General features: G+C 43.5%; 1 protein-coding gene across 1 annotated transcript in view; it reads left to right on the top strand.

The window, feature by feature from the left end:
• The window catches only part of LOC311245045 (GRAM domain-containing protein 4-like), a 130,863-nt gene that overhangs the window by 52,345 nt on the left and 53,376 nt on the right, over window positions 1-25,142 (top strand). Inside the window, exon 4 of the mRNA XM_084334806.1 lies at window positions 22,394-22,514. Coding sequence (XP_084190932.1) covers window positions 22,394-22,514 — 121 coding nt within the window. The remainder of the gene's footprint in view (window positions 1-22,393; window positions 22,515-25,142) is intronic.

Here is a 25,142-nt window from a genome sequence, read left to right as displayed (position 1 = left end):
CCTCCCGAAAAAATACGATAACTATTTTATTGCAATGCACTATTGCATTATTTTATTCTATTTTACTAACTATTTTATTGCACTGCACTATTTTACTTTGTATCAGTGAATCATAGACGCCTGGCCATAAGAGCATTCGGAGCATCTCTGCTCTCCCACTATTGAACTTGGGGGAGCAAAGGTATGATCTTGCTCCACCACTTTTTGATTATATGAAAAATATGATATATCCCCCCCAATATATAGCACATGCATGAACCTGGTCTCTTTTGAAAGATAACATTCTGAAGGAAGTTACTAATGCAAAAAAATCACTTTTAGTGCTAATGAAATAGAAGATTAACAGAGGTCTGAACTTGAGTTGAACTTGAACTTGTGTACTCACATTTTTCTGTAGTGGTTTCAATACCCCCCCCCCCTGAAGTCTTATGTAGTACAGGTCCAATATATTTTTTTTTTATCCGTTCAGAAATGGGTCTTTGTAGATCTGGGTAAACCCGAATGCTGGCCGCCGAAGCCATTCATAAAGCTGCTCAGAACAGCTTTTTATTAAAAAATAGGATGATTTCTCAGCTGAGCTAAGAGACGACATTGACCTGAGAACTGAAAATGACATACTCATAATCTGGCTATGTGATTGGTTGATCAGGAACAAATCCTACCCCTGAATGAATTTCAGTCTCTTGAACTCTTTTAACCTTGAAACCGTTGGCACAAAGTAAAACAACTGTATTTCTTTGAATATATTTCTATCTGTTTGAGAGTTCAAATCACTCACACGCGTAATGAGTCTAGATATAGCGTTCTCCTCACTCGTGAGTTTGAGATGAGTTTTTTTTAAATTTTTTTTTTATACATGCCGGTTCTCAGAACCTTGTTTCATAGATTGCACCGTGGGCCTCCGTTAATCTCCCTGTGGGTCTAGTGTTTCAGTGTCATCAGCCGGGGCTGGATGTGGGAGGCTGTGGCTTTGGCTTATATTACTTTTTCAATACAGTCTTCTGCTTGTGGCACGTGGCGCGCTAATACTCAGTCATGTGCACCGCGGATTTACACAAGTTCAACACACCAACATCAACACCACTTCTTACCCGCACACGGTCACGTGTTCGTTGGCACATTCCTCTTGATCTGTCACACGACCCATCGATCCAGCCGCTGGGCACATATTCCATATGGCGCTCTCACATCGGACTAGACGCCGTGACTGTCATGAGTGATGATTGATCCCATAATAAATATGCGATGGGGACGACGGTGGCTCAGTAGGTAGAGGAGTGGTCTTCTTGGTCATCTGAAGGTTTCCGGGTTAAATTCCGGCTCCTCCCTGCAGCTTGTTGGAAGTGTCCTTGAGCAAGACACTTAACCCCTAAGTCCTAACTGCTCCTGATGAGCAGGTTGCTTGCTACCTTGCACGGTTGCCTCCTCCGTAGGTGTGTGAATGGGTGAGTGAATGTGAGTGAATGTGTCTGTGAATGTGTGAGTGAATGTGTGACTGAATGGGTGAATGTGTGAGTGAATGTGTGAGTAAAAAAAAAAAAATGTAACCCTAACTAACCTTACTGTCATGCACTTGTCCTAATAAACTAACCTACACTGTAGCACTCAACACTTTGATGAACATTGTTACTCAGCTGATAGAGTTGTGCCCTTCCTGATGACTTGTCGTACAGAACTTGTAAGTCGCTTTGGATAAAAGCGTCCGCTAAATGACTAAATGTAAATGCAAAAATGTAAATGAATGTGTGAGTGAATGTGTGAGTGAATGGGTGAATGAGGCATAAGGAAAGCTCTGTGAATACAAGCACCATATACTCGAGAACTACTAGGAATGTCTGATCACTACGTGTGTCTGACTCTTACCACCTAAACTGCACGGACTACAACGTATAATGTATGATGTATATCATGCCAGTTAGGGCACCTTATGTATACTGCACCTGTGTATACTGTATACGTTACTTACTTATAGACAAAACACATTATATCCTATTAGGGGTGGGAATCGCCAGAGACCTCACGATACGATACTATCGCGATACTTGCGTCACGATACGATAGTATCGCGATACTAAATATATTGCGATACGCTGAGTATTGTGGAATTATTCTTTTAATTTTTTTGGATCAAATTTAATTTATTACCTTTTTTCAACTTCAAAGTAAAACTTTGTCAACATGTTTTATCTAATAAAATAAAGTTCAGTCTGTTCATCTCACTTCAATAATTTTTATTGCAGAACATGGTATTTTCTCAAGCAGACAGATGTAAATACTGTAATCTGTGTTGCATGTACCTGACAAACTGAACTGTTTGTATTACAGGCATATTACAACTTAACTGAATGCACATACTGTGCACTTGGCGTCCCTGTATCGATACAGTATCGCCACGCAAAGTATCGCGATACTACTACGTATCCATTTTTCCCCCCACCCCTATATCCTATATAATTTGATATGAATTCCCATTGTTTACAGATTGTTATTTTGTTTTAGTTTGTTTTCTTTTTGTGGCCATCTTGGTCTATATGATCACTTATTGTTTTTGTGTCTTGTAAGCCCATATGGGCTGGGCATACATCTGTATGTAAGACAACAATTTTAAATATCAATCAATCAATATAGTATATATTCAGATTTTAAGTGTTATTGTCCATATTTATTGTAATGTATGTAACTAATTAATGTAACTAATGGGGCATACAGACCCTCATCTGCATATTTGATATGCGTATAGAGTTAATTATATTGTTTACACTGCCTATTTCTTTTACTTTCCTACTGTACTATAATTGTATTGCTTGTATTTATATCTTCTACTATTACCATGCCCATACCTGTAACCCCCCCCCCCTCCCCCATGCTGCTATGCCTCCTGAATCTCCCCAAGGGGATCAATTAAGGAATATTTGTATCTTATCTTAAATGCAGTCCATTTACCATTAGGGCCGGTGCAGTTGTCACAAACGGGTCAATTGTGACAAATAGGGAGTCCACACGTGAAAAAAGCAATTTATAAAAAATATAATTTATTTAGACTCATCTAAACAAGTAAGTAAGTAAACTTTATTTGTATAGCACCTTTCACAGATCAAATCACAAAGTGCTTCACAGAAGTAAAACATAGCAACATAGAGGTGAACGCACTACACATAAAACAATTCTGACAAGCATAGGCATAACATAAGAAAATTAAATAACTAAATGAGTGCAACAAACAAAAGATTTAAATAAACAAAGAATATGTATGTATAAGGATCAGTAATGAAAGCAGTCATGTGGGTGAGTGAAACGTGAAGTGTGGTGCGTGTGGTGCAAGTAGTAGTAGTGTGGGGCGGCGTGGCTCAGGGGTAGAGCGGGGAGTCCAATGATCGAAGGGTTGGTGGTTCGAATCCCGCTCAAGCCCATGTCCATCCCATTGCCGTTGTGTCCTTGGGCAAGACACTTAACCTACTTGCCTCGTATGAATGTGTATGCATGTGAATGAATGTTGGTGGTGGTCGGAGGGGCCGTAGGCGTTGATTATTCACCACGCTTCCGTGAGTCTGCCTCAGGGCAGCTCTGGCTGCAATTGTAGCTTACCACCACCGGTATGACTGTGTATGAACGAATAATGGACTCTGTGAAGCGCTCTGAGTCAGAGCAACAGTCAGTCAGAGAAGAGCGCTATATAAATCCAATCCATTATTATTATTAGTATTCCAATATGGTATCAAACGGGTAGAGGTTAACCTGTTCCTGGTAGATGGAAAAGCAGACAGAGGGAGACAGGGAAACATAAATGCATGTGCATGTGCTCTCTCACTGCCCAGGTGAGACTAATTGGGCTAACGAGCCTCCTACTCCACCACCATGCTCCCTGAGAGTCAGCAGACTCACCCATTAGCAGGTAGAGTGGGGGTCGTCACACAGTGGTACTTAGAGCTGTTGCCTCACTACTTGTGTGTGGAGTCTGCATGCTTCTCCCCGTGTTTACACGGGTTTCCTCCGGGTACTCGGGTTTCCCACACCCCATAAAAAAGACATGCCTGCTATGCTAGGTACAGTATATCCTACCGTCGCCCTTGACCAAGGGACCGGCATTACATTACTGGAGTCTGTCCCCGGGGACCTGTGGCTACCATTTACATTTTACATTTAGTCATTTAGCTGATGCTTTTATCCAAAGCAACTTACACGGTTTTGTACGACAAGTCAGCCGCAAGGGTACAACTCTTATCAGCTGAGTAACAATGTTCATCAAAGTGTTCAGGCTTGAGTGCTACAGTGTCGAGCGCGTATGTTAGTATTATTAGGAAGAGTGCGTGACAGAGGACAGTAAGAGGGTTAGTATTCGGCTGCCACCTCTCCTAAATAGGATGGGTCAAAACGCAGAGGATGAAACCTATGAACATTATCACTGAAGCAGTTCTCAAAACACAGTTAAAGGCATATATACTCTCATCGCCGTGTTTACAAGTGGATAATTCAGCTCATCCTTCCTTTTTAACCGAAGTGTGTTTAACAACCGTGTCACACTCTGATTCTCCGCTGTCTGCGAGTCTGTCTCTGCAGCGCCTCAAAGGAAGACAGTAATATTTTTTTCTTCTTCTTTCTCTCGGGGACTAATTCCTGGACCTCTTGATGTGTAAATGAAAGGCAGGCGTCAGTCTCTCCTCAGAGTTCCACTGTAATGAATCATGCAGGGAACCCAGGAGGAGCTCCACAGGAGCTGCTTAGATTTATTCATTTGTGTGTGTGTGTGTGTGTGTGTGTGTGTGTGTGTGTGTGTGTGTGTGTGTGTGTGTGTGTGTGTTTGTGTGTTTGCGCACATTCATGTACCATACTGTACATAGTATGTGGCTAGACCCCACCTTTTTCCCTCCAGATTCGTTTTGTATGAAATCCATGTCTAAACGTGTGCGTGTGTATGTGTATATGTATGTACCGGTATGTATGTTTGTGTGTATATGTATGCGTGTTTGTGTGTTTGCACACATTCATCTTGTACCATACTGTACATGGTACATGTATGTGTGTGGCTAGACCCCACCTTTTTCCCTCCAGATCCTTTTTGTATGAAATCCATGTGTGTGTGTGTGTGTGTGTGTGTGTGTGACGTGTGTGTGCGCGCCTGTGAGCCTGTGTGTGTGTCTCCACATGCGTTGCACGTCGCACAGTGCAACTGCGTTGTCTGCCGCGCCCAGCGGGACCCGGACCAGTCAGACGGGGACCTTGATCTACTGGTACCGCTGTGCATAACAGCAGAGGTTATTAATAGCCGTATGTTACATAAAGGCCGTGTGTGCTCTAGTCTCAGGAGACGGCCAGGTATTGACGAGGCCGGCCGGGGTGAGGCCCCTTCTGCTCCGCTGCATCGGGACAGAGGGCTAGATTGAAAGAGAGAGATGGAGAGATAGAGACGGAGAGAGAGAGATGGAGAGATGAGAGGCACACACACACACACGTGTTCTCCGTGTAACGCGTCAACAAAGATGTCACGCACGTCATTTTCTTTTTGTAGTCCCGCTCCCCAGTCGTATGTGTGCATAAGAATAAATATAATAATAATAAACTTTATTTATAGAGCACTTTTCATGCAATAGAAAGCAGCCCAGATTGCTTTGACACAACAAAAAATGTAATAATGTACAAATTAATAATAAGCAGCACTCGGTAGACAAATTGCATATCACAAGCAATGAAATAAATAGAAAGAAGACATTGTTTTATAAAATGATTGAGTTACTAAATATACAGTTAAAAGCCAAGTTAAAGAGATGTGTTTTCAAATGCTGTTTAACACATTGACCGCCAATAACGTTGTACGACGGGTTTGCTGGTCATGCGAATTCTGCCAAGCCACGGCATACAACGTTATTGAGATCATATTTAATTTTTTCGCCATGGTATTCATAATTCCGCCACCCAGTCTCTGCTGAGACAGTGGGACTCTGCACAACCATGCAACACTTCAATACCGCCGCCTGGTGGATGATCGGGCAAGTTACAACCGGAAATGGATCTGGTGATCTCTGTGCATCTGGGAAATCCGTCCGGCAGTCACATATTGTTGCGGGACTCTAGACACACATCCGTGTATATGGATCGCTGCCATAACTCAATAATCGATATGATTTGGGCGTTAATTGCGCCATACAAACCGGAAATGGATCTAGTCGATCGACGTCAAATAAGTGAGATCTTTTTCCTCCAGTCTCATCGGCGAACGGTAAGAGGACAGTAACGTTACTTTCAGCTTGATTGTTTATTCGTTTCAATGCAAACCGCTCTGATCAATATATCACCCATACTACATAAAGCATTTACTGACGATCACAGAATAATAAACGACCTCCCCCCATCCACGCATGAGTCATAACGTTTAGGATCGTATTCAGTTGGATTTTTTAATATAGCGTGTATCGCGAATAAACTGCAATCGATAATCTATATTATGCGTTTAGGCCTATAACTAGCGTTGTAGGAATTACTGCAGAAAACGATAAAAACATACTTATATTCTAGACGGTATTTTCGTATGAATCTATGAATGAAAAAGTATAACGTTCCTACATCCTGAACGATAGATAATCGATGTTGAATGGGCCATAGTAATGTCAATTTAGCAATACAATTAAAAAAAGTTATAGCCCTGCAAAGAAGGTGAACATCTCCATAGGCTTAGACTGGTGGCAGTGATCATACATTGATGGATAGAAGCGTGGCAGGGAATGTGTTAATGTCGTTTTGTTTGTATTTCTAATCTTCTTATTTAGAGCGATAAATGGCTTTTCCAAAGGGCATTTGAAACACACTGTCGGCATAATGCATGTGTATATCGACATCACTGGAGGATGTGATATTTTTAGAATTAATCATTTTTGACATTTGTCAAGTAGCGGCATCTGTCACGCTGGTCTGTATACATTCCTATCGTCGTTTTGTCGCCGGGGTTTTCGAACATAAGATAGAAGAAAAAAAAACATTGTGATGTCTGTAAATATTGACTATTCAGTCCCCCTCTGTTCCACTTAAACCAACTACAGCTACCAGAGGGGTTGGTGTCCGTTCAGGTTGTTATTTTGACCCGCTTCTTTCCTCCAAGGCTAAATGAGGATGAGTCACATGCCTTGACATCGCGGTATGACATGGGTGAGGTTTCACAGCGACCGTCTAGGAATCTTCCCAGCCTTACGTCACTGCGCGTGTTGACCGGCTCCACTGCTCTTAGACGGAAGCCAAACGGCCTCAGTGACCGGCGTCGGTAGACATGGTCACAGTGGCTCCTGGTTACTTCAGAGTCCGTTTGGTGTTCCATGCTTTAACAACTCTGGTTTTCATTCTTTACCAACTCCATTTTGTATTTCATTATTTACCAACTCCATTTGTATTTCATTATTTACCAACTCCATTTGTATTTCATTTTATACTAACTCCATTTGGTTTCCATTCTTTACCAACTCTATTTGTATTTCATTCTTTACTAACTCCATTTGGTTTCCATTCTTTACTAACTCCATTTGGTTACTATTCTTTACTAACTCCATTTGTATTTCATTCTTTACCAACTCCATTTGGTTTCCATTCTTTACTAACTCCATTTGGTTTCCATTCTTTACTAACTCCATTTGTATTTCATTCTTTACCAACTCCATTTGGTTTCCATTCTTTACTAACTCCATTTGGTTTCCATTTTATACTAACTCCATTTGGTTTACATTCTTTACTAACTCCATTTGTATTTCATTCTTTACCAACTCCATTTGGTTTCCATTCTTTACTAACTCCATTTGGTTTCCATTTTATACTAACTCCATTTGGTTTCCATTCTTTACTAACTCCATTTGGTTTCCATTCTTTACTAACTCCATTTGTATTTCATTCTTTACCAACTCCATTTGGTTTCCATTCTTTACTAACTCCATTTGGTTTCCATTTTATACTAACTCCATTTGGTTTCCATTCTTTACTAACTCCATTTGTATTTCATTCTTTACCAACTCCATTTGGTTTCCATTCTTTACCAATTCTGGTCTTCACTCTTGCTTCACTCTCACACAGGGCCCATATCCCTTTTCATTTGGTCGTTATGAGTTTGTTATTTTCAAGTTGCACCTCAAAGCTCTCTCTCTTTCCCACTCTCTTACTCTCCTGCCCTCTTTCTCAATATCTCTCTCTCTCTCTCTATTGCTTGAATTCACGTATTAGACCTCTGACCTACTTATGATAATGGAATCGCCTAGATTAGTGGTTATTTTTGTGTGTCAAATATGTTGTCTCGGGATCCCCTCCATCTAAAGATGTTTTGGTTGTTGGATATGATTACGTCCATAATTCCATATAATAATAATAATAATAATAATAATAATGGATTGGATTTATATAGCGCTCTTCTCTGACTCAGAGCGCTTCACAGAGTCCATTATTCGTTCATACACAGTCATACCGGTGGTGGTAAGCTACAATTGCAGCCAGAGCTGCCCTGAGGCAGACTCACGGAAGCGTGGCGAATAATCATCGCCTACGGCCCCTCCGACCACCACCAACATTCATTCACATGCATACACATTCATACGAGGCAAGTAGGTTAAGTGTCTTGCCCAAGGACACAACGGCAATGGGATGGACATGGGCTTGAGCGGGATTCGAACCACCAACCCTTCGATCATTGGACGCCCTGCTCTACCCCTGAGCCATAGCCGCCCCACGCCATAGCCGCCCCATATACTGTATACTGTGGGGAGATATCAGTGGAGAGAGTCAATCTTCACACGTTCACTCATTAACTTTTAGTGAATGAAATAGTGAAATGAAACTATTCCCCCATGTCTGTCAGGGGAGCCCCCTGGAGCTCTCTCAAGGACCCTGCGCTGAGAAGCGCCGGCCTAGGTCGCGTACAGATAGATAGATAGAAAACTTTATTGCCATTTCAACACATGGTTGATTGGGATTTGTCTTGGTGCCAAACATACAGTACATAATTGGAATATTGGAACCTATTCAACTCGATCGAATGACTGGATGGTTTTTAGGGTTCCTCAGATTTGTTCTGAGCTAGGGAAGTCAGCCTTTTCCTTTGATGCCTCTAACTCATGGAATGTCCTTCAACTCACGCTTAAATTGGAGGTTCTCCCTTCCCTTGGAATGTTTAAATGTATGATTTCAGACCATTGTGTGACTACCTGTAACTGTTTTAGTTGATATTTTAAAATAATTTTTAAACGTTTTTAATTTGTTTTACTCTGGTGTTTAAATTTCTGTGAATATTGTTTTTATTATGTACTGTACAATCGTCGTTTCTGTAAATGAGGGAAACCTCAGATTCTTACGATTTTAAATAAAGGTTGAAATGAAATAAAAAATACAGTATAAAAACATACAATATAAAAACACACATACATGCGATGCAATCCCCACAATAGAAATATTTCACAAACAAAAATGCTACAGTACCTAAACGGGGCTCAGTGTGATAAAGGAAACGATGTGATAAAGGTACCATTACTCGGCGCCAGTCAGCCGTTTTAACCACCGCAGTAAACCAATTACCACGCTTGAATATTTCATCGCGAGGCAAGCCTTAAAAACAGGGCGGTATGAAAAATCAGATACCATGAGCCACATGTCGCACGGCGGCGAAGCGGCTTGACCTTTTAACACGCAGACAAACGGATACATAATATGCATTCCTAATGAAGAGGAAAGAGAGAGGCACCGGGAGAAAGACAACATTGTCCGAACGAGATATATATATATATGATGTACAGAGATTACCTTATGGGCTCCTGAGCACAGCGCCAGGTCAAACGAAGGCCTCTATGCAATTGTTAATGACAGCAGTTGGCATCTAATCGTCGGGATGCTACTACTAGTACGACGGTGTCCTGAGAGGAATACACTGTGTTCGTTTGATTGGCCGTCTCGAAAAAAAGGTCGATTGCTGAAGCTAAATGTCATCGGCTGTGTGAGCGACCCTTTTGGATTGATTAAACGGACATGGATATTTTAGCCCCGTCGTCGTTCAGCTAGCTTGCTACTAGCGCTAAATTGTTAATGACAGCAGTTGGCATCTAATTCCAGTCGGCAGTAAAGCCCTATACCTTTTCTCTCACGGTCACGAGCGTGGGCATGAATGCAGATAGCAAACGGATGATATACAGGACTAGAGCAAAAGAAGCCAACATAGTATGTGTAAAAATAGCCATGGCATAGTTCATATGCAATTCTTTTAATTTATTTATTATGTCTCTACTCTCTACACAAGCCTCTGCTGCCCTTCTCTCTATCTCTCCCTCTCCTTCTCCCCCCCCCCCTCTCTCTCTCTTTGATGAACTCTGTCATAGCACCCTGCTCTGAGCCAAGTTGAATAGGGCTGCCTGTCCCACTCATGCCAATCATGGCCACAGGCTTTGGGGAAGCGATGCGTGTGATGAGGGCAATATGTGCTTGCGAGGCCGCGCTTGGTCAAACGAAGGCCTCTCTTCTATGCAAATGTTATGCGCGCTGCTTACATAAGTAACTGGGGCACGCGGACGAGGCCTCACGCTCCCATACCGCGTCACTCCGAAGGCTGGCATACATACCCACAGTGTGCCGCACACGTCAGCCATTCAGAAAAAAGCAATCACTCACACACACGGTATGTCCCAAAGCTACCCCAGGTGCTTCTACTGAGGCTCTTCCTCTGGGGCTCTGATGCGATGTCTCTGGGTTTAGAATCGGAGGCTCAGAGCGCAAAATAACTGTGGTTAGTTACTCCCCAAGAGTGGAGCCGGATAAATCATATATGTGACCCGGCATGGTCTAAACCCGCCATACGGCGCCAAGGGGAGATTCGTCAGAATCGCTGCAAACGTCGTGCGTTTCATGAAATAGGTCAAAATAGAATTTTGAGTGCTTTGAAATGTTTCTCTATCCTGTTTCCTTATTTGCAAAATGTAATACGACTTGTAAATGTGTTAATTCTTGTTAGATTGCCCCGACGGTATGTATTCCAACACCGTGGAAAGAACTACATTTGCCGACTATCGACGCCTTGATGAATCTGCACACCACCGAAGCCTGGCTCCTCAAATCCTGATTCACACAAAAAAAACGTAGCGGATTTCAGATGTTTTTGTTACTGGAACGAGGATTTCATGACCGCATCGCACCGTAACCGTGTAGAAATAAAGGACAATTGATATCTGCTGATATGGGCTTTAAAAAGCTTTATCGGTATCAGTCGGATTAATTTTTTTTTATTACACAGCCGATATTTGGGAAATATTAGAAATGCAATCTTTGTGCCCTAGTGAAGTGAAGTGCCAAGTGAATGACCAACAGAATAGAATAGTCGTTATTGTACAACGAGATTAAGAACTCAAACTTAAGGTGCTACACAGTAAATCACACAAGTACATAGTTATCAAAATAACAAACTTAAGGTGCATCACAGTAAATCAAAATAACAAACTTAAGATGCTACACAATAGGGCGGCTAAGTGGCGCAGTGGGCAAGGCGCTCGCCACTAATGCAGTAGATGCTGGGTTCGAGCCCAGCGCTCGGCATTGCTACCAGCTTGGCTGGTCGTTCATACTAACACAATTGGCAGTGTTAGGGGTGGGAAGCTGGTGGGTGGGGATCGGACGTTGTGGACAGCGACTCCTACAGGTCGGTTGGTGCGCCTACGCAGCAGAATCAGGAAGTGACGGGGGCAGCGTGAGCCTCCCACGTGTTACTCCTCGCCACTGAGAGATCGCGCTGTGCAGGTGAAAAGATGCGACGGCTGCCTCCTCGTGATGCAAGGCTTGGTCCTCACTGCAGCCGACCAGTGGGAGGCATGGCCTAACAGCGTTCGAGACAGGGGAGGGTAGAATTGGACAATACGAAATTGGGATGGGAGAAAAATAGAAAAATGGGAGAAAAAGTAGATAAAAAAAAGAAAAAGAATATGCTACACAATAAATCACACTGTACACAGTTACTGTAACAAAGGTTCACAGTAACACAGCTAAAGAAAAGTAGCCATCAGTCCGGATATCAATATGATAGGTATGGATCTATTGCACTTTGTGAATAGAGGAATATTTGTACTTATTGCATATTAGTGGGGGAAGAGTAGCAGGGGGTGAACCGTCGGTAGTGTGATAGTAAAGGGTTAACCTTCTGTAGTGTGGCAGTGAAAGGGTTAACCGTTTGGCAGTGCGGCAGTGAAAGGGTTAATGACACCAACCAGGACTGTAAACAAATACCTTTCAGTTAATGTCTCCGTTTTAATTGACATGGTTGTTTACCTTTATTTGTTACGGTGTTTGTACTGTGTAGCCCTCTGCACTCACGGTCATCTCGATCATCTGAAGACGGGTATGTCTGATAAGACGCAACATATCGATGCGTCCCTAGTAGAAACTGTTCTAAAAGTTGTTATTTTTTAGACGCTGCATTTGATTCCACTTGTGTTTGTGTGTGTGTGTGTGTGTGTGTGTGTGTGTGTGTGTGTGTGTGTCTGTGTGTGTGTGTGTGTGTGTGTGTGTGTGTGTGTGTGTGTGTGTGTGTGTGTGTGTGTGTGTGTGTGTGTGTGTGTGTGTGTGTGTGTGTGTGTGTGTGTGTGTGTGTGTGTGTGTGTGTGTGTGTGTGTGTGTGTGTGTGTGTGTGTGTGTGTGTGCGTGCATGTGGGTGCGAGTGACACATGGCTCAGGATGTGGGTCTCATCACCTAGCAACCTGCAGGAAACAAAAGGAGGTGTCTGAGGAGATGGATGCGCGGTGACTGAGGGCGCATTTCCTGCCTCGCGTGCGTCACTCCATCCTGCCGTGTATATTATGAACTATAGGCTACTTGTCGGACCTCCCGCAGTGTCTGTTGCTATGAACAGCCTCACAGCGGAACAGGTGGACAACTCGTAAAGAATTTCGTTTTTTTCGGAGAAGCACGTGGCCGATTCTTTTTCATAAAATCTTTTTTTCTGTCATCTAATCTCCTTAAAGGTACCGTACGTGATATTTTTTGTTAATATGTGTTAACCTCTTGAGCCCTAGCCATATTTTCAGAAAACCTGCCTAAAAGTACATACCCACGTAAATGGAAGATGGCTCCACTTCTACAAGGTCCATTTGCATGTTCTTGGTGTATCTAGGGACATCTATGGACATCAGGGAATGTATTCCCAGTGTCAGAAATATTGCATCTGTTACTAGGCTTGAGTAAATTGTAATGAACCAAAGGAGAATATAAATGATTATTATAATAATTTTTTTCTTCTCTGATGGTGAATAACACCATGCTAACAATGACAAAGTGGAGAACGCCACTGAGCTCATTCAGCACCTTCTTGAGATCAGGTGTACTAAAGATCTAAGCAAATTAACAAAGGGCAGATGATTTACAGTTTTTTTTGTAGATACAGTACTGCATTTTGCCAATCCAGACACATTGAATATGAAATATGAATATAGAATACCACGCCTATAAATGACCTTATTATGGCCAAGTCATACATCTATGGATCGGCCCAAATATCTTCTTTACAATGGCAGAGTTAGGATTCAGTACCACCAGGCCTCCGATACAGGGCAGCAAAGACGTTCTGAAAAGTTCTCCTTTTCCACCTAACCGGTCCACTAAGATATATTTCCGACAAGAATTTAGGCGAGAAATAGGATATGCAATTGCTGGATCTTAATTCATATCTGATCCGCAATGCCTCGTTTGACGAGAAGTCAAAAAGCACCATTAAAATGGAGAGATCTTTTGGCTTTCCTCCAGAGTGGTACATTTATTTTCAACTAGACATTAATGTTATTGGTCTTTCAAGGGGTTTCAAGGAGGAATGGTAAATGGAAATGATCTAATCCCTCTCCCATTAAATTTTTTTAGTATTTATAGTCATAAAATGTCTCTCAAACCATAATTATGACCATTTCTAGTCATTTGATGTGCTTTACAATAGCGGTAATCCATCAAGCCAGGACCGGTGAGGGCACCATGGTGATAAAAGAAAAAAAAGTGTGACGATGAAATCATGGCTTAAATTATTATTTTTTTTATAAAAGGAAGCAGATGCTTTTGCAACTATTTGCTGGTTCCCTTATTATTTATTGGAGTCAGGGGGTGACTCTGGTACCCGGGGGCCCTTTGTGAATATTTATAGCCTGCTAACATTCAGCCAGGAGTGTCACAGGTTGTCTGTCGCCACGGTGGGACATTTTCCAACCGAGGTCGGCGTGTGATGATGACAACAGATGCCCCGTTGTCCGGGAGACCAAGTGGATAATGGACACGCCCCCTGCACGTCTCTTCAAGAGTCCCTCAGTCACGACTCTGCATTTGTTCATCTGAAGGTTAATTAAGGCAAGTGTCCGTTTGCCTCTGTAGATCGTGCCAAGATCACCTTCTCATGTCGTCTGGTGAATACTGTAGTGACGTTTAAATAGGTTCCCGGGGCGATAGTGGCTCGGGAGGTAGAGCGGTCGTTCCCGGTTCGATTCCGTCTCCTCCTCTGGCAAGACACTTAACCCCCGATGAGCAGGTTGGCACCTTGCATGGTCTCGCCTCCACCGTCGGTGTGTGAGTGAATGGGTGAATGTGAGTCATTGAATTGATTGAATTGATTGATTGATTGAAAACTTTAATTAACAGATTGCAGAATGGGTACAGTACAGTACGGCTCAATGCACACAGTTGTTAAGAGGATGCAGACCAGAGAAAGACTTTCGTCTTGTTTACATCAGGGTCCCCCATTTTCAATTCATCATGAGGCATACGTTACGTTGTAAAGCGTTTGGGATAAAAGCTGCTATATAAATGCAGTCCATTTACCATTTGAATCCTACTGGAGCCCAGTGTTGTAGTCGAGTCACAAAATCTCGAGTCCAAGTCACCAAAGAAGAGCCAGAGTCGAGTCCGAGTCGAGTCCCCAGGCCATTACCCGAGTCCGAGTCCAAGTCATCGAGGTTGAGTCCACTCCACTCTGGCAGTCAAAAGAGCTGACATACAAATAAAAAATTATGACTATATAAGGTCTACATTAAACATAAATGACACAAAACCGCTCTCAAAGAGCACCTACGGGTGGCTGCAATTAGAAACTGGCCCCGGTAAATGTCCAAACCCCCCCCAGAACCCACCACCCAACCCCCTCCAATGTACAGTTTCTTCCCCTACGGATGTATATATTTTTTATGATCTCTTTTTCTCACACAGTACTGTATATTTGTATGTCATAAATGTCTTGATGAATTGAAAATGGAGGACCCTGATGTAAACGAGACGAAAGTATTTTTCTGATCTGCATCCTCTTAGCAGTTGTTTGCATTGAGCCGTACTGTATTGTACCCATTCTGCAATCTATTAATAAAGTTTTCAATCAATCAGTCAAACAGCGGTCACCATTTCAAAGGGAGTTTATTTACTTTGTGACACAATAGCCAAACAAATGCACTAGCCATCAATATCTTATGCCAAATGATTAGGGCCTATTACAAAAAACAATTAATATATATATATATCTGAGTTCTCGTCTGCACCTTCCGAGTCCGAATGCAGTCAATGCTCGAGTCCGAGTCACGAGTCACGAGTCCACTGAAAATCACTCGAGTACTACAACACTGCTGGAGCCTGAGCCTATAGCCACACTGTGTCCTTGCACTTGCTCCACCTGCACCCGACGCAAGGTCCCGATGTGCAGCACCACTCGTACCGTGTGTGTGCATTAGTCTCTGTAACGTGAGACTTCATCGTGCGATGCGTGTTAACGGAGTGAGATTTCCCTTTGCCTTCACTGCACTTGGCGAATACAGGATGATTCTGAGGAGTGTTAGCGGTCCCGGGGCCGGTTGTTTTAGCGTCATCATTTAGCACAACAAGACCCGGCTGGTGATGTATCTTGTAGCCGGGGTGAGATTGATGCTAAGCCGGTCCAGGTTGGTACAGTGGGTCGCCGGCTGCCATCACAGGAGCCCCCCCCCCCCCCCCCCCCTCTATACCTGTATTGAATTATCGACCGGGATGCTCTTGTTGCCCCGAGTCACCTTGTGGCGGATGCGTAATACAAAGCTCTCATAACAAGCCCCGGCTAAAGTAGTCGGGCCGGCACCTCCAAGGTCAGGCGAGGGAATCTTTTTTCATTTGTTCACCCCCTCCTCCTCCTCCTCCGTCTCGCCTTGGACAATCTATTCTAGTTCCTCCTCGATGTAGCCTATTTTACTATATATCCTCCTCGCCGAGAGAGAGAGAACTGCAATTTCCTCACAAAGTCCCAACGTTAAGGACACGTAGCCGACCCGATTTGGAATGAGGTGCAGTGTTTTTGCCTGAGGGTGGTCGTGCAGAAATTAGCGATGAATTTAAAGTGTTTTTCTCTCTCTCTCTCTCTCTCTCTCTCTTTCTCTCTCTCTCTCTCTCTCTCTCTCTCTCTCTCTCTCTCTCTCTCTCTCTCTCTCTCTCTCATTGAACTCATCTTCTCATACGTGCAGGGTCCTAAAGTTGAACTATACTTGACTAATTAGCTGCTGATTATGCGTGTGTCCTAGACACTTCGGTGCCGGCCATCTGCTATCTGCAGCTTCTTTTTTTCCCTGAAACTTGTCGAAAGTAGCGCAGGGTGGAGGGGGTGGGGGGGGGGGGGGGGGGCTCACTGGGTATTTAAAAACACCTCCCCGGGTGTCGAAGCCCTTGAGCTGGACTCTGTGTCCTGGTGGAGCGGGCAAACTGAAGCCAACACCAGCTCTCTCACCAGCTCTCCTCTTCCTCCTCCTCCTCCTCCGTTCGTGTCCACCCCGCTCTCTCCATCCTCAGGGTCGGGCCGTGGCTACATGATCCGTCGACGGACGGATAGAGGTTTGACGGAAGGTATTACTGTGTCGTCGTCGTTGGTTTATTTTTAAAACCGAACCGAACGTAATCACACCTTCGCTGAAAAAACTCTGCTCTGCCGATGGTAACTTATCCGCCGATTTCCAGAAGTTCACCTTCTCTCCGGGAACTCTCTCTTTCCGTCCCGTCGAAAACGCACACAGATCTGGCGGAGACGGTGACCCGGCGTCGACCATGACGTCCAACGAATGGCTGCTCCTCGTTGAGAATGTATTAAAAACAGACGTAGAGGGACAGACACAACGGATCAATGTAGCCTCACGGTTGCCGCCCATTACACCTCGTCATTTCACCTTTATGTCACTCCGTCTGGTTTCTCCTCCTCACTACACCTCGTCATTTCACCTTTATGTCACTCCGTCTGGTTTCTCCTCCTCACTACACCTCGTCATTTCACCTTTATGTTACTCCGTCTGGTTTCTCCTCCTCACTACACCTCGTCATTTCACCTTTATGTCACTCCGTCTGGTTTCTCCCCCTCACTACACCTCGTCATTTCACCTTTATGTCACTCCGTCTGGTTTCTCCTCCTCACTACACCTCATCATTTCACCTTTATGTCACTCCGTCTGGTTTCTCCTCCTCACTACACCTCATCATTTCACCTTTATGTCACTCCGTCTGGTTTCTCCCCCTCACTACACCTCATCATTTCACCTTTATCTAACCCCCCCCCCCCTCTCCCTCTCTCTCTACACCCCGCTGCCCCGCTCTCTCTCTAACCCCCCCCCCCCCTCTCTCTCTCTTAAGTCCTCCCCGACTCTTCTGTTTTGCCATCTGTGTCAGGAGCCACAGAGTTGTCCAGAATTTGCCCTTTTGCGTCACAGTCAGAGACTTGGCATTTTGAATCAAGAGGGCTTTTAGTAAGAAAATGTTGCCAAATAGCAGGGCATTGAGGAGAGCCTGTTTTAAAGTCTCTAATCCCATTCCACACAATCAAGATTCCTCAGCTGCCCTGACCCACATCGTGTCTGTAGAACGACTGTGACGTGGCACTCTTTTAAAAAGTTCAGTCGATTACACAACATTTATCAAGTCGTTTTTTTCCAGTATTCTCGCAGCATGGCTCGCCTGCCAACATCTGTTGTTTGATTCTAAAGCACCTGTTTGATTACAGTGTAGCCGTTGCTTATGTAGTGAAATAAACAGGAAGTGATGTGTCAGCTGTGAACTATTTGATTTGCACCAGATTTTATAATAGCAAGAGGAGCCCTGTGCAGTTGTGCGTTGTTTGGCCTCATGGTGGCGCTATTCTCACAAACTGTTACACACTCCTCAGCAGCGACGGTGATGGTATTTTAAATGTGTTAACTTTGTGATATCCTAGCATTATTATCTCTCATCCTCTTCACATTCCTCTATCTCTCATCCACGTCATCTCTCTCTCCTCCTCTTCATGCCATCCTCTTCACCTCCTCTCTCTCATCCTTTTCATCTCCTCTATCTCTCATCCTCTTCATCTCACCTGTTCATCTCCTCTCTAATCCTCTTCCTCTCCTCTAATCCTCTTCATCTCCTCTCTAATCCTCTTCACCTCCTCTCATCCTTTTCATCTCCTCTCTCTCTCATCCTCTTCATCTCACCTGTTCATCTCCTCTCTAATCCTCTTCATCTCCTCTCTAATCCTCTTCCTCTCCTCTCTAATCCTCTTCATCTCCTCTCTCTCATTCTCTTCATCTAATCTATCTCCCCTCATCTCATCCATCAGTTAAATTACAGTGAGGAGGAAGCAGGTCAAGGTGTTTCTACACCCGGCCATTCATTTTTAATGAACGCTAACAGGTGCTAATCGAGACGGGCTTTTATGGAGTCAATTTTATCTTCCCATTTTCCTTCCTCTCATTCTCGTCCTCCCGCCGTTGGCGCGAAAGGAGGACAGAGAGGTTCACGTCCGTTTGGTTATTGCCTTTGAGCGAGTGCTTCCTTTTTAGATTTCCTTTTGATATGACGGCATCCATTGTGTCGCCGGTCTGTCCTCGACTAAAGAGAGGCTTCAGAGAGAGAGGGGCCCCTGCGGCGACACAGACGTCCTCACAGACACGGGCTGTAAATACTAGTACAGGACTAATTAGGGCTGGGCGATATAACGATAACGATAAATATCGCGATATATTTTAATAATCGATATCGAATATCGAAAAAATTAATAAAAAAAATCGAAAAATAATTTTTTTTTTTTCTTTGTGTGACCTGCAACAGGGCAGTTTTAAAACCAGAGACAGTGGACAGACTTGTCTTTCTTGCCTGCAACTTAAAGTAATGGCTTTGCTTGTCCAAATGACAATACTGACCAAATTGAGATTTATTTTTCTCTTGTCCATTTATTTTGTTTGCTTTCTAATTTAAAATACAGTTTGAAACCGTCTGTACACAGTAGGCTATGTGTGCTAGCAGAACTAGACTCCAGTCACGAGTCACGGTGCACATGTGCGGTGGTTTGTCAACCAAAAAAGCGCCAAAAGATCGAAAATAAACTAGCAGAGCCAGAACTGTTCAACTCCCCTGGAGCCACAGCCAGCAGAGAAGCCGGTTTACTTTGGCTTTTAAACCAGCTGCAGCCTGAGAACTGGAGTGTGAGGGGATGTAACACTAAAGATGGCGGCAACGACAAAGAATTGCTGCAAAATAAACATACATCTGTTTATAAAAAAAGATTATTTTTTTTTTTTTATATACTTATAACAATTTCGATAATTATCGATATCGAGAAATATGATAACATTATCATATCGTTATCGCGATATGATTTTTTTCCATATCGCCCAGTCCTAGGCGCGATCATAGAAGGACTTGTGATGGATGTCGTACTCACGCTGCGAGATGGCACTTTATTTCCCCCTTTGGCCCCCCGTGGAATATCTGGTGTAATTCACTTCAAACCAAGTAACTTATTGTACTGTGATTTAAACAGCGGTTTGACGTATATCGCTGCTTGACATCGGCCTCTCCGGTGACGTGTGGTTCATGGCTGTTGAAGCGATCGGCCCAAGATGACTCCAAGTGACGACTTCTTGGTGTTTTTTTTTTTTTTTTTTTTTATTATCTTTTTTCCCCTCCATTTTCCTCCGATTTTCTCCCATCCCAATGTTAGTCGTATGCCAATTCCCAATCCCTTCCTGGTCGCTGCGCACTTACCCCCCACAGTCAGATCATCTGGGAGAGTGGAGGCTACCACGTGCTTCCTCCGACACACGTCCAGCCAATCAACCGCTTCTTTTCACCTGGCAGCGCGGATTCTCATTGAGAGGGCGTAGCGTGTGGGAGGATCACACTATCCCCCTCAGGTCCTATCCGCGCTTAGCAGGCGCCCCGACCGAACTGTAGGAGTCGCTGTTTACAACGACCCGGACCCACCCCGCCAGCTTCTCCCACCCTCTAATACAGCCAATTGTATTAGTGTGAACGGCCAGCCAAGCTGGTGACAACCCCGGAGCTGTGAGCTGGATTCGAACAGGCGAATCCAGCTCACAGCTCCGGGGTTGGTGACGAACGCAATCTCCGCTCGGCCACCTAACCGCTTTCTTGGTGCTTTTGTAACGGAGGTCCGTGAGTAATATATCCACAGTCGCGATAAACGCGCGTGTTGAGAAGTGACTGTGGCAGTAAGCGGGCTGCGAGTTAAACTCACTTCCCCATAACGGGGTAAAAAAAAAAAAAAAAAAGACACATAGATACGATACCCAGGAGGAGTAGGGTTGGGCATCGTTTGGATTTGAACGATTCCGGTTCCGATTCTCCATTTCGATTCCTGTTCTAAACGATTCTCGCTTCCGATTCTTTGAGGTGCAGGTCAAAACGGGTCACAGCTTATTTCGCAGGCGATTTTATTTATTTTTGAAAAATCTTAATTTTTTTCCATACTATTCACATTGTCAGTTGACTTGATACAGTTTACTTTGGTTGCTGTACTGTAACTAGGGTATTATTTAACAAAGTACAAAAAATTATCATTATAATTCTTTTTTAAGAATCGAAATTAAGAATCGAAATGCAAATATGTTACTTCCGGTTCCAGAACCGGAAGTTAGGAACCGGTTCCTATTAGAACCGGTTCTCGGTGCCCAACCCTACCCAGGAGTGAATTCACCTCTTAGTGCAGCGGTCTATGTCGTCGCCCACAGCGTGGGAGACACGTGTTCGACTCTCCCTTGGGGCATCGACAAATTACACAACGCAAGAGGAGTACCATACGATCGGTCACACTGGTGTGCCGTATGACCCGGATGTCCTGAGGTGGCGTGAGTTTAGGGAGGTGAGTGTAACGGAGGTCCGTGAGTATATCCACAGTCACGATAAACGCGTGTGTTGTGAAGTGACTGTGGCAGTAAGCGTGCTGCGAGTTAAACTCACTTCCCCATAACAGGGTTAAAAAAAAAGACACATAGATACGGTACCCAGGAGTGAATTCACCTCTTAGTGCAGCGGTCTATGTTGTCGCCCCACGGCGTGGGAGACCCGTGTTCGACTCTCCCTCGGGCCATCGACAAATTACCCCAACGCAAGAGGAGTACCATACGATCGATCACACTTTTCACTATTGTAGATTTCACATGTGGATGGAAAAAGAACACACGTCCTTATTTTTTTGTTAAGTAACGAATAGAATAGCGCTCTCTTAAAAGTAAAGATCCTCCAAATAAAATTCCGCCTACGGTGCTGTTATTTTTTGTTATTTTTTTTCGAATTTTTATTTAAACTTTTTTTTTACAAGTATTAAGTAGCTCTACATTCTGGCAGCCATCACTGATATAGTGTTTGGTCGGTAACAGAAAATAAATGTTCTGGTATCCCGTTCCCACTTTATCCAATCAGGAGAGAGAACTCCACAAAAGTGGGGCGTGAACGGTTAACCAAAATTGATAGTTTGACAGTTTGATCTGATCTTTCGTGACACCAGACACGTCGTGATGCCAACTGCGGTGTGGTTAGGGCGGCATGTGCTCGTAAACATTCTCTTCCTACACCTAAACGGTTCACTAAAATATCACGTACAGCACCTTTAAGTAAATGTATTATGTTACAGAGGCTGGTGGTATATTAATGCAAGTTCTAATAACTTCCTCCTACAGTTGGTAGAAAGTAGAAAGCTGTGTCATTGCACAATACAGTACAACGCCATTTGTTTGTGCAGCACACCTCTAGTTCCCTAACATGGAAATACCCAAATAAAGTACACCTGTAGAGTATGAAGTAAGTTCCTCATCATGGAAATACCCAAATAAAGTAGACCTCTACAGGGCTTTTCCCAGGAATTTCAAACAAGATGATGCTGACAGAGCAATCGCGTATTAGACAATGATGTGTCTGTTTCTAAGCTGGCCCTAAGCTTTCACTGCAAAAAAAAAAAAAATTATTTATTTTTACACATGGTGTACTGTAAACACATGGTGGCGCCGCTGGCGTGCTGTCATAGTGGCGCTGCGGCCCCTATACCGTTATTTAGGGAAAGCCCCGCTCTAGTAACACCTCGAGTAACGCATCGAAACCAGGACAAAATACTCTTGTTTCCCTTTCGACTCTTAACTCTACCCCTCCGTTTGATTTGTGTTGCAGAGGAGGAGCTGAGGAAACTTCGAGAAGAGACCAACGTGGAGACGCTGAAGCAGGAGCTGGAGAGAGAGCGGTCCAAACGGCTGGACCTGGAGCAGAAGATGAACGAAGTCTTGAAAACGAGGTAAAGAGGCATCGGGGGTGGCTTTCTTTTTCTCTTTCTACTCCATAGACCTGTTTGCTGTATACGTCAGACTCAGTGTGCGCGCGCATCACCCCCGGAGCAGAAAGGAACGTAATCCTGGTCAGAACAACGAGGCAGCGTACTATCGCATATGGTGTCAGGCTTTCTGTAGTCGACATGTGTCAACAAATGTACATGTCTGTTTGAATTTATGTTGTGCCGTTGTTACTGTAAAAATTTAATGATTGTGATATGATCTTGTTAATGAGACGATGAGCTGTATGTGTGTGTCACTGGAATTTCCCCAAGGGGATCAATAAAGGAATATCTTATCTTATCTTATTTGTTAGCCATGCTAGCGATCTAAACAATCGATCCATGCCAAAGCTAGATATGTAAAAGGTGAAAGACTCACACTCACAGCCGTGCTGATTTGGCTAAATGACATCCAGTCGTTTTCGTTTGAAACAACTTTTAGTCAGGGGGGTGTCATGGTTTCTCCATAGAGCCCCGTCATACTTTTTTAGCGCAGCAGCTTTCGCAGGTCCGAGGCAACTTAGTCACGTGACTCAGTTGGTATTGCTGATTGGCTCGAACACGGTATGTTTGTATACAGCGAACGGGTCTATTTATAACTAACCAGACATACTGATCCGTCACTGTGTCGTCCACACTTCATAACCCCACCTCAGAATACAGTATATCGAATATATTGTTTTGAAAGTTAAAGAAACTACAGATAACATTTTTATATAGAGTAATCGTTTTCTTTTAATAATATATCCACAGAGCTTTTAGAAAGTTGGGGAATCATATTATTATATTAACACATTGAGTGCCACGCCCCTTCCGGGAAGTGACCTGGCCTTGCCGTCCATTAATTATGTTAAATCAAGCATTTTAAGTGCTTTAGAGGAAATGTCAAAATATCGCGATATATATTGTGTATCGTGATATGGCCAAAAAATATCGCCATATCATTTAGAGGCCATATCGCCCAGCCCTACTTCTGAGTAATTCCAGGGAAAAGACGCGAAAACAGCGTTTTTGTGTAATTCAATAAACAGTAACACATTGTCATTTTTCGCCTGATTATCAAATCTTCCTGAAATCAACGCTAGATTATCATTATTATATCTCCTCGTGCATACATGAAATGGGCCCTGGAGCGTGGCGCTCCCCTCCTGCACCCAACGGCACACAGCCACACACATAAAACACAGATAGCTTCAATCGCGGTAGAAAGAAATATCAGATCAACGCAAGCTTTTATATATAGAGTCCTTACCTTGTATCTGATGTAATGCAAAAAAAAGTATCCAATTATCTGATCGCCATTCCAGTTATCCACAGCGATCCTGTCTCCGACATTGTTGGGCATGAACGGGCGGGCAGGGTCAGTTGTCCAAACCATCCCTACAAGCGTCTGTTTTGCCGGAGTGTTTAGGACCCGCCCCCACGCCGCAGCTCGGTAGAGAAAATAAACAAACCCGTTTCTAATGGGGTGCAATAATGGCTGAATGCGTTAGAGGGCGGTATAAGACTGTCTGCCAGCTCAGACACACTCAGAACAGTATGCACAAGGTGCCCCGCTGAATTATGAATGGCAATAGCTATTAAAATAAATACCGTGAGAAAAACGTAGTTCTACGTTTCCGGCACTCAACCGTCGGGCGACAGAAACGTAGTTCTACGTGAACGGCACCCAATGTGTTAAAATGTTCGCGGTCCAAAATTAATGTTGTTATTTACATGTTGCATGCATGTACTGTATCCCCTCCCCACTTCCCATTTCCCCCATCTAGATGTGACATCTAGTAGCTCTGAATAGCTCTATTCAGGGTTCGCACAAGGTCCTTGAAGTGCTTAAAGTGCTTGATTTCAAGGCCAAGGCCTGGAATTCCTTGAAAACAGCCAATTTTTTAACAAGGTGCTTAAAAAGTCCTTGAAATTCAAATTCACCGTGGAATACATTTCAGTTGTCTGGGGTTTTCCATTGATTGTTTGGGTGGTTAGTACGTTTTTTTTTTTTTTTTTTTTTACTAAAATAAGACTTTTTGTAAAGTATGCCTATATAATTTTTTTGTTTGTTTAGTCAACTAATAACCATTGTATAAATTTGTCACTGAACATCAGTCGGATATTCGTCAGTGAAGATGCTATTTTATTCCGTGGAAGAGCTTCAGCCAAATGCGTATAAAAACTCCCAAACAAGCCTTTCCTACCATCTTCAAAACCTTGGATTGGCCTAGTTTTGTATTTATTTACTTTTTAAAATGCCAAACGTCTCTGTCTTCTCTTTTACAACTGTGACTGTTGATCTGTGGTGAACTAAACCGTCCACTTATTTGCCCTCATTCTTTGATGCCGGCGCCAGTTGTTGGAGAAACTGGACTTTGGACGTGTCTCTGACAAAAACATGGCATTCGTTCTCTAAATAGCCGAATGTTCTCTTGAAACAGAATTCACACATTATTCCACGAAACAACTAGGCTATCTCCCAGAGGTCTGCCCAAGACCTGAAATGTCAAGGTGTATGTCTTTTTCCATGGTGGTACATTAGTTGTCAAGTTTGACTCAGAGTTAGGGCAGGGTATTGAAATGTGATACTTGTATATTTGGATTGTA

The sequence above is a fragment of the Notolepis coatsorum genome, assembly GCF_963971535.1.
Source record: "Notolepis coatsorum genome assembly, chromosome: 18".
Lineage (NCBI taxonomy): Eukaryota > Metazoa > Chordata > Actinopteri > Aulopiformes > Paralepididae > Notolepis > Notolepis coatsorum.
Note: the sequence above shows the minus strand (reverse complement) of the source record. Positions and strands in the feature narration are given on the sequence as shown.